General features: G+C 33.6%; 1 protein-coding gene across 3 annotated transcripts; it reads left to right on the top strand.

Moving 5' to 3' along the window:
* The first annotated feature begins 50 nt into the window (after positions 1 to 50).
* On the top strand, positions 51 to 11068 carry crb3a (crumbs homolog 3a). 3 transcript variants are annotated; one of them, XM_067422943.1, is made up of 4 exons: positions 51 to 1049; positions 2078 to 2281; positions 5261 to 5313; positions 9376 to 11068. In XM_067422943.1, the coding sequence occupies exons 2-4, from the start codon at positions 2212 to 2214 to the stop codon at positions 9583 to 9585; spliced, it is 333 nt and encodes a 110-aa protein (XP_067279044.1). In that variant the 5' UTR covers positions 51 to 1049; positions 2078 to 2211; the 3' UTR covers positions 9586 to 11068. The 3 variants fall into 3 exon arrangements, with proteins under 3 accessions (XP_067279044.1, XP_067279025.1, XP_067279035.1); XM_067422924.1 differs by having other exon boundaries at positions 51 to 1061; XM_067422934.1 differs by lacking the exon at positions 51 to 1049 and having other exon boundaries at positions 1078 to 2281.
* Positions 11069 to 11454: the final 386 nt, after the last annotated feature.

Here is an 11454-nt window from a genome sequence, read left to right as displayed (position 1 = left end):
TATATAAAAAAAATAATGAAAAATAATAATAAAATATTTAATTAATATTTCCCCTACATTCGCAGGTCATCTTTAGGCTAACCATGGATGGTGTACTTGTGAACCACTTTCTGCACTGTATGACTGTAAATATAGAGAATTATTATCAATATAGGCTACTGTATAGCCTATTTGTGTATTATATTTTTATTTTCGTTGTGGTTGTCGTACTTTTTACTTGTCGCACTTCTCAAAAGTGAGCAAGTTTTATGTTAATTGTTTTCCCTGTGTGTGGACCATCAACGAAACTACAGCCACGAAGTGGTTAATAATTTTCCTAAAAGGAGAAAGGGGATTAACAGAAGTGTGGTATGTCAAGAATTTTTTTCTTATAAGATTAAAAAGTTCATTCGCTACCACTGGAGGTCGCAACAACGAGAGGACGTTTCAAACTGAAGGTATTGATCATGTGTGTGAGCAAGAGAGCTTATTGAATTGAATGTATTTATTATTAGTCCTATTTAGTTTTATTTTAGGTAATAAATAACATCTAAAAATAAAAATAACTTCAACTGAAAACCCCAAATCAGTCGGATAAATGCAAACCATTTGACATCCGTAAAATAAAATTATCAAAATTAGTAAGGGCATATATGATGTGCGTCAGTGAAGTTGTCACTGAGAGAGGACGCGAGTACGCGCATCGCTCCAGTGCGCAGGTGGATTTCGGCGCACAATAGCGCGCCTGTCTCGCGCCACAGGTAGTAGCTGGATTCAGGTGTTGTAACACGACACTGAACCATGTGATCGACGATGAGAATTTAGGAAGAAGACAAACCCAGCTCGAGCATTCACTCAACACTCTAGTAAATACAAGACCACCTTTGAAAGGGCAGGATACCGAAGGACAATGTTTTATTATGAGCAGGACGCCGGAGTGTGAGCTAGTTTCGGTTTAAATACTTCATTTGACCGGTTAGGTGAGGCGGAAGCGACCTGCGGTCACATCTATTGGACATATAGTCCACATACAGCCAGAAAAACTTCAGGAAACATCGTGGATTATGAAGGTGGGCACACAGGTATGAGTTTGTTTGTTTTTTCGTTTATGTGTATCGTATCGTATAGATGAATGTTTCCTTAGCAACGCAAATAAGGTGGGAGGAATGTGCATGTCGTGAGCTAGATAAAGGTCACATGTACAGAAATGGAAATATATATTTTTTTCTGTTTGCCTACATATGGCCAGGGCTCAGCTGTTAAGTATCAAACACGTCCAATACAAACTCTTAAATATCTGGTACACTTTACAACAAGGTTTCATTAGTTAATGTATTAACACAGAGAAAAAAGGGTGTACCTATAGAGGTACAACAGCTTGTCACTGGCGTAGCTCCCTTAAAAGGACATAATTAGTACTTTTTTTGTTTTGTTTTTTGTTTTACCACAAAAAGGTTCTTAGTAGTAGCCTAACTTAAGATACGTATTTGTACCTTTTAGGAGTAAAAAAAGGTACAAAGATGTCTTTTTAAGGGAACTACCCTAGTGATAGCTGTTGTACCTCTATACCCTGTGTCCGTGAGCAATACATTTGTTACTGTATTTGTTCATCTTTGTCAACTTTAGTTAATAAAAATGCAGCTGTTTGTTTGTTAGTTCACAGTGCATTAGCTAATATTTTAATAATGTATTGGTAAATGTTGAAATTAACATTATTAACGATTAATAAATGCTGCAGAAGTGCAGTTCATTATCAGTTCACGTTAACTTAACCTTATTGTAAAAGTGTTACCAAATGTATATTTTTAACCAGAAAAATCTTGACCATTTTAAAATCCAAGTTTACACAGATTGGCTGCAAACAATAAGGCGTCTACTGGAAGGAATCAGTGCATTTGGATGTTTGTTTGTTTTTTAATTTAGGAGATCATAGCCAAAAAGATTAGTGAGCTAAATTAAATAAGTTACTTATAAAACAAATAGTTCCTTTCTACACTCTGAAAATGAATGGCTGTTTTGACTGTTTTAAACAATAGGAACAATCACATTTGCCAAGCAACTTCAGATCCCAACAGACGTTTCTACTCTTCTTTTGCAGCTCGCAAGAGGCAGATAGGACTATATTTTTGTTCTTTGATCTCAGACATGATTTATTGATCACCTTCGCTCCACCCTAACCGGAGCATCAGCCCCTTCTGGTCGGGGGTAGGGGTGCAGATTGACTCCATCCAGATGATACGGCAGGTTGGACTTTTGGCAGGGAGTTTTATGCTGCTGCTCCTCAGGAATGTTTCGGCCCAGGGTGAGTCACTCGCTCCACCTCTGCAGTCATGTCCGAAACTGAACTTTGAGAGTATCCGGATTATTAATCACCCTTAAAGCTCACTGCATTTAAACAGCTGAATGGATCTGCCTCCGATTAATCTGAACACGAGCCGAGTAACACTGCTCTAACTTGTACTAAGTTAGTCCTAGTTTGTTTCTGAGGCACTTCAGGCAAGCTCAAGCATGTCTGTTTTCTGCAAAAACATTTACGGTATTGTTGGGAGGTCATAAGCATACTCGCCATTATGATGTAAAAAATAATCAAAACTTTTTGAGAACTGTGTAATCATAAACTATGAGTCACAAGAAACTACATTTTCTATACACAAAATTGAATAATTTATTGTGACATTATTTGGTAAAACTATTTTACAGTGTCATTGTTACTAATGTTACATGCAGTTTCTATATTAATAACTATAAATGATGCATAGTTAGATGCAAATTACCCCTTAAATGAATTCTAATCCTACCCTAAACCTATAAGCACATGTAGTTAATTAATATTACTCAGTAGTTAAATATATAATTACACTGTAACAATGACAACTTAAAATAAAGTGTTGTTGCCCTTGTTTGTTTTAGTTGCTTCTAGTGCTCTCCCCTTTTTGTAAGTCGCTTTAGAAAAAAGCGTCTGCTAAATGATTAAATGTAAATTAATATTAATCTGTATTTAAATGTATAATTACAGTGTAACAACGACATTCAAATTATTACATCCATTACATAATTTCTTTATTGCAACATTAGCACATTCTTCCAAAACAAAGACAGGGACAAACATTTCTCAAAATAAAAACCCACCACATGCTTAAACCAGCCCTGCTAAGTTCCTTTTCTTCTCTAAAGTTATCTTTGCACTGTTGTCCTTGAGGGATTATTTACTCTTGTCAATGATTAACATTTTAGCTTTTTCATATGTATCCTCCCTCTTTCTCTCTATCCTGTTTCTTTCTCTTTCTTCTATGTATTTATGTTTTTGTGCTGTCATAGCTTTTAAACATTATCTTTAGACGTTTACACAACACCGTTTTCAACTAAAAACAAAACTTTTTGTGAGTTTTGGCCGTTCATTTACACAACAACTTTTTGGGGCAAAATGGAAAATGTCCAAAAAAAAGTACAAAAATGTGAATTTGTGAAAATGGTGATGTCTTGGAGTTACGTGTTCAGTCCAAGCGGCAACCTCCCCCAGTTTCTGTTGAAGCCAATAAGGAAGTAACTCAAACTGCAATTCATCGACTGGCCACTAGGGTCAGGCTCCAGAAGGGAGCAGAATCTTATAAAGCTCCATGTTAAAATGGCCAACTTTACAGCAGAAAAAACATGTTTACAGCCTGATACAAATTGTGGTTTTGGTCTCTACAGCTAATTTTGCCCTTCATGACAACTGTGAGGGGGATGATTTTTTTTAAATTACTCTTTCCTTTTCATCATAAAGCCTTAAAGTTCTGTATAATTAATGGCGTTGCCACTTTAAGTGACAGGTGGATAGCCATTTAGCCGCTGTCATTGCGTCACCTCACCTTAGCTCCACCCACGTCCCGTCTTTTTGCCCATTTTCTTTTATCCAGAAGTGACACCACGTCCATATTTTTTATGGTTCAGTCTATAGGCGCGTAATGTTTAAATCACCACTTTGCAAGTGTACCTTTTATTTAAAAACTTGTTTTGTACCATTACTTGTTCTCTGACCTTCGAAAGCACATTATGGTTTGTCAAAGTGCAATGATCACATGTATCAAAAAGTGAGATTTTACAATGTTGCCAAACTTTGAGATTATTTGAGGATTTTTTATTTGAGGGATTTGTTTTTGCTTAGAGAATTGAGGTTAATTATGGGGCACGAGTTGATACTTTATTGGTCCTTCTTTCATTTTAAACAAGGAGACCACTATAATAAAGTATAATGGCATTTATAGAAATTCTGAGGCTGTGAAAGAGCTTACCAATATAGGAACTGGTGCTATAGCTAAAAAGGCATCTTATGTACAACAGTATAACCGTGCATAGTAATAAACAGCAATGTTTAGCTGCATACATTTTATACTAAAACATTTACTAATGGAAAATGCCATATTATAGAATTCCCTTATCATTACACTTGATGATTGTAAAATAATAAATTACTATTAATGGAAACTGACTTAACTTGCTTACAGCAATTTCCACTGTATGGATCACCAAATTACACAATTCTTAGGAGAGCTATTGGCCTTTCATGGAGATATTCATGTAACACAGTACCACAAAATGTTCAAAGACCATGTAATCACTTGACAAGAGCAGTTTTCTTTCCTGTGTAGAGTAGACATTAAAACAGGAGGGGGAGACCTGTCTGAAGTCTCATCCCTATTTTTTAAAATAGCCAATGTCCTTCATTTTATAGTGACCATTCATAGCTTCTTATAATGTGTGGGATTAATGGGTGGGACATTGTCACTCTAGACAACAATTTGTATGTGTGAGATAAGTCATTAAATATTTCAGTTTTCCCAGAAGGAAAATACGTATGTATGCTAAAAGTGTATTTTGTCAACTTTTAGGAGTGCGAAAGGATGTAGATGAACTTACCGGTAATGCTAACAAACATCTCAGATGCAGAGCTGGCCTTTGCAATTCGGAGGCCGGCTTCAAAGAAACAGTCAATTATTTTATCTCTGTTATATTTACAATGTTATCTCATATTTTGCTCTTAATAGTCTAATTTTAAATGCCTTCCATCTCTAACCAGAACTATTGTTACAATCACGACTAAAAGCAAAAACGCAACAATCTTCAGCTAAAATGAAATGATACTAAAAGCGCCTGTAGCTGCAAACCCATCATTGAGAGACCATGGAAGATTTGTGAGCCCCCCATAGGATGCATTTAAAAGTCATATTAGAGTGTGTAGACCGTAATTAATAATATGTACAATAAGTTGTCATCTGATTGTAATGTTTTCTATTTGCAGGGGAAAACACCACAATGCCCAGTGGCTTTACAACTCAAAGCCCAAGTAATGACGTAAGTAGAGATTCCTTGAGTACCAGGGTTTCTTTCCTCTCTCCAATATATAAGCCTGAAGGGCATCAACTGTCAAGATGTTTTCTTTTATAAGTATCTGATTAACTGTTGGAGAATATTCTCTTCATTAGCTTAATAAGAATAAGGGTGACCCAAAATCCAGCATATCAGAATTGGCCTTCTTTTGAATACTACAGAGGCCTGCACTGACAATGGGGGAATTGTGTGTATAATATGTATATTGTAATGTAGCCACATACTAGCAAATAGTTCCCATGACTTAATAATACGTCAGCATGGTTTGTGTCCTTGTTTTAGGTGAATTGTGTGCAAAATATAATAATAATAAAAAAATAATAATTTACTACATTGTGCACTTGTTTTAGGTAAACCAAAAAAGGGAACAAATTATTACAATCTGATCATGATTTACTAAATCAAGGGAACCAATTCTTAATTTGTGACCACAATAAATATATTTTTGTCCGCATGTCATGTGCAGAGCTCCATAGCATTCATAATCATAAATACATTTGAATTGATTTGGCCTCAAACTAAAGGACTGAATGAAAGATTGAATCTGAAAAAAATAGGGTAAAATAGAGCTTTCTAGGAAATAAATTGGTCTTTCACTACGGTCCATAATTAAGGTCCATAAGAATTAATAGTTTTTGAAAGAAGTCTCTTATACTCACCAAGACTGATTTTTTTTTTAAATAAAAAAAAACTCAAAAGAATATTGTGATTTTTAAAACTATTTAAAAAATGTTTTCTATGTGAATACATTGTAAAATGTATTTTTTTAATGAATTGGGGAGGATGATTTACTCATCCTCAATTCATCCTAGGTGTATAAGTCATTCTTCTTTCAGATGAATACCATTGGAGTTATATAAAAAAATGTCCCGGCTCTTCCAAGATTTATAATGCCAGTGAATGGTTGTGTCATTTTTGAAATCCATAAAAGTGCATCCATCCTTTATAAAAGTCTCCGGGGTTAATAAAAGCCTTCTGAAGCGAAGTGACGCGTTTGTGCAAGAAAAATATCCATATATAAAAGTTTATAGACTAAAATAATGAGCGGTCAGTGGTCGACTTAGGGTGAAAGAGTAAACCCTGACGCATTGCATCGCCTATCGTGGATAGTGCTGGGCAACAAACCCAAGCCCCTCTTCTCTTATATCGAAATCCTCTCCCATCCTCCGACAAAATTCTCATTTTAGACTTCTAATTCATGACAGGTGTTTTGTTTTGCTCTGTCCTTTGTGCGTCTGCGTTCATCAAAAAACATGCATCAAGGGTTCAAGGGTCAAGGATTACTTTTTTAGTTGACTTGCGTACCACTGACTGCCGGAAGCTAGTTATTTTAGTCTTTAAAATTTTAAATATGGAAATTTTTCTTACACAAACACACCACCTCGCTTCAGAAGGCCTTTATTAACCTCCCGGAGCCGTGTGGAGCAGTTATTTGATGGATGGATGAATTTTTGTGGACTTCAAAAATGACCCAACAATTCACTGCCATTATAAAGCTTTGAAGAGCCGGTTCATTTTAATAAAACTCTGATTTTATTAGTCTGAAAGAAGAATGTCATAAACACCTAGCATGACATGAGGGTGAGTAAATCATGGGCTAATTTTCATTTTTGGGTAAACTATTCCTTTAACCAACAGCAGTTAAATAAATCTGTCAATTTTACAACGTCCTCAAATCCTGCTTGTTTCCTCAGTTTACACTCAGCTTAAATTCAGGCATTGAATGTAAAAAGGATGCTCAATTTAATTCTGAATTTCACAGAAACTAAACAATCTTTTATTGATCACTAATTTAAAATGCAAAACAATTGGGCAAGAACTTCATTGCATGCCTTGCAGTGACAGTGACTATATGTTTACATGTGCACACATAATGTGATTATTTCAGAGTAAGGACTTAATCACAGTAAGATGTTTTCATGACATGAACAAACCTCTTAAATCCTGTTTACATGCAATTTTCATTATTCTGATTATTCGCTAAGAACTGTGGTTATTTTTACCGCCATTATTACCTCCATACTCCATCACATTCTTCGCACAACATCAACATAAACTCGGCTTCTTCAACAGCCCAAACTGTGACTCCATCTTTACTACTATGTTTTATAAATTGGCATTTGTATACATTACAAGCACATGCGCACTTTGGTCAGAGTGGAATAGGTTTGATTAAGTGTTTTTGTGCCTGTATAATTGCGTATAAAATTCGGCATTTGCCACATTTTACTGAATTTATGGTTACTACGATCATGAGCTTAACTATTTCCCCGCCAATCCATGTTTTCACTGTTATACGGTAGGGGGGTGCTGTTACACATCTTCTGAAATAGTACAGGATCTCCAGATTAAAACACAGACGAAGAAGCAGAAACAAGCGATAGAAGCATTCTGTATGCACATGTAAAATAGCGCGATCATCAATCAATAGTATTTAAATGAAAACTGGCCAACTTTACTGAAAGAAATATCGACCCAGGGATAGTTACAGGACTTTAAAGCTTTAGGGGTGTTGATTGACTAAATCTACTCCATTTATGTTTTGATTATTGTTTGATCTGGTACTATATATATATATATATATATATATATATATATATATATATATATATATATATATATATATATATATATATATATATATATATATAGTACAGGCCAAAAGTTTGGACACATTACTATTTGTAATGTTTTTGAAAGAAGTTTCTTCTGCTCATCAAGCCTGCATTTATTAAAAAAAATATTGAGAAAAAAATAATATTGTGATATATTATTAAAATAATTTAAAATAATTGGTTTTCAATTTATTATACTTTAAATGATCATTTATTTCTGTGATGCAAAGCTGAATTTTCAGGATCATTCCTCCAGTCTTCAGTGTCACATGATCCTTCAGAAGATTCATTTTCAAAGTTGGAAACAGTTCTGCTGCTTAATATTTTTTCATAACCTGTGATACTTTTTTATAATACTTTGATGAATAAAAAGTAAAAAAAAAAGTTTTAAAAATAGAAATATTTTGTAACAATAATATACACTACTGGTCAGTAATTTCGGGTCAGTTTTTTTTTCTTTTTTGTAATAAATCAATAATTTTGTTAAATTGTTATAAAAAAAAATTATAGTAAAGGAGATTTATATTATTTGAAAATGTTTATATTTTTATTTTGAATAAATGCAGTTCTTTTGAACCTTTTATTCATCAAATATATTAGGCAGCTGAACTGTTTCAAACACTCAGATTATTAGAATGATTTCTAAAGGATCATCTGATAGACTGGATGTCACATGACACTGAAGACTATATGTGTCAGTAATTACATGTATATAGTCACATGTGTAATTATATATATATATTATACACATATATTTCGTTTTTTATAGTTTTTATAGTAACTATATATATATATATATATATATATATATATATATATATATATATATATATATATATATATATATATATATATATATATTTATATAGTTACTATAAAAACTATAAAAAATATAAAAAACGAAATATATGTGTATAATATATATATATAATTACACATGTATGTATATATATATATATATATATATATATATATATACATATATACTCACATGTCTCTCTCTCTCTCTCTCTCTCTCTCTCTATATATATATATATATATATATATATATATATATATATATATATATATATATATATATATATATATAATTATTATTTATTTTAATTAGGCTCTGTTTTTTTAATGTATATTGTAATGCATGTTTAGATATTCATACAACTAACTATTCATAGCCATGAAAGTTTTGTGAAAATGAGCAAAAATGCTGCATCTGGCGGGCACATTAATTTGTTTTAAATATTGTGTTTACATGAAGTTTAATCACAATATTGCCTAAATCTTGTTCCCTTGTATTATGAGGATGCATGTAAACATACGCAATGCCACAATATCTCAATAAGTCAGTGTTTAAAGCAGTAGTACTTCTTCAGTTTGGATTAACATTCTTTTACTACTTTTCTTTGTCCAGAGCCTTAATATTGTGGCCATTGTTGTACCAACTGTGGTCGTGGGACTGTTGGCTATTTTGACGGCGGTTTTGTTGTTCCTGTTCTGCGTGGTAAGGAAGAAGAGACAGACGGAGGGGACGTATCGTCCCAGCGCAGAGGAGCAAACAGGAACCCGTAGTGTAGAGACGCCAGATGCCCTCAAACTACCCAAGGAGGAGAGACTGATTTGACACACTAGTTTATATCTAACCAGCAGCACATGACGATAATGACTCAATTCCAGAATGGTTAAAAGGATATACATTAACTAAGCACTGTTTCTAAAGGCACAAACTGAAACAAAGCAAGTCTGACTACTTGGAAGAAACTTGAAGGAAAACTACTCTCTCCAAAAGGCAACATATTTCACAGTACAGATCTGCATGTGCTCCTCTCTAGCATTGATATTCTTATTTTAGACGGATAGCTCTTCTCAGTTTGTGCTGTGTTTTAATTGTTCCTTTAAGCATACAAATGCTGATATGTGTATGTAGTGTTAAGATATGTGTTGTGTAAAGGTGAAGTGTGTAATATCTGCACCCCTAGTGGTACAAAAGTGTAATATGTTTGTTTTTGCATCCAGAAAAGGGCCAGACCAATGTCCCTAGTCTTTTGTCTTGGTGGCCATCTTTGAGATCACCAATGAAATCTGATCTCATAAATTTAGTTTCTAAACACTCAAATCATGACACATTAAAAAATCATTTTTCGGGCTGGACCAGTCTACGCGCATGTGCACACACATCTCGGAACACTGACTATTTCTTTATCAATTGGCTCGTTTATTTAGAAGGCGTGACTTATTTCGCCATATTGTGGATTTCACTTTCTCCCATTCATAGTATTATCTTTGGCCAGACTTAAAGCGATAGTTCACCCAAAAATGCAAAAATGTAAAGCGCTTTGGATAAAGGCGCTATATAAATGCAGTCCATCTATATAAATGCAGTCCATTTACCCAAAAAGTTAAATTAGCCCATGATTTACTTACCTTTGAGTCATGGTGTCTAGGTGTATGACATGGGCTAATTTTCATTTTCAGGTGAACTATCCATTTAACAAGCATCAATATTTGTTTGACAGAATAATAGAAGCTGGGGAGGGGGAGGATGTCTGTTTCCTGGCACTAGATTTTGCACACTACACCTTTAAATATTTATTGAGATCCATTTGCTCACAATATAGGATGATTTTACGTTGAAACCACTTTGATCATTTCACATTATTTCAGTAGCTGCATTCGTTTCACTTACATTTCTGTATCTGCCTTTTTGAATCTAATATTAATTTTCCGAACATTTTATCAATGCAACAATGAATTGTACTTGGAATCATTTTTGATTCTTTAATGATAGCGTGAATGTTTACACTGAAATATTTCATGCATGCTATTTAACTTGAATGCCTTTTCGAATTCCAGCTTTTTAGAAATCAATAAAACGTGCAGTTTATTCGAAAGCAAAAAGGCATGGGAGGTTACGCTATATTGCGAATATAATCATGGATAAAGGGTTGTTTTAACAAAATTACTATATTTAAAATTCAGCATGGAATTGGGTGCCTTTGCTGTTACTCTACATTAAAAAATCAAAAATGTTGAGGACACGACACACACTTTTATTAAAACATGTTTTATTCAGCTATTAAGTGTTATCCTTCTGCTGAATATATATATATATATATATATATATATATATATATATATATATATATATATATATATATATATATATATATATATATATATAGCCCTGACTCTCTTCTGACTCTCTTTGGGAGCTGTGCTGTGATATCATGAATGTGTGTTTATGTTGTGGCTGTTTCTATATTGCGGAACGCTGTATTGAAACATCGGAAGCCATAACCGTAATTATATGTTTTATTAACGGCCAATTTTTTATTTGAATGTTAAAGGTTTCCGATGTCAGCCTTTTTCAGTTGTTTAAGGTGTACATAAACAGTCTGTTACACTGCATGATGTTGCAAACTGGTATTTGTTATCATAGGATCGTAATCATAAACACACTGGTTTGTAGTGCATATAATTTTACTTTACCATG

This window comes from Pseudorasbora parva, chromosome 2, assembly GCF_024679245.1.
Source record: "Pseudorasbora parva isolate DD20220531a chromosome 2, ASM2467924v1, whole genome shotgun sequence".
Classification (NCBI taxonomy): Eukaryota; Metazoa; Chordata; class Actinopteri; order Cypriniformes; family Gobionidae; genus Pseudorasbora; species Pseudorasbora parva.
Note: the sequence above shows the minus strand (reverse complement) of the source record. Positions and strands in the feature narration are given on the sequence as shown.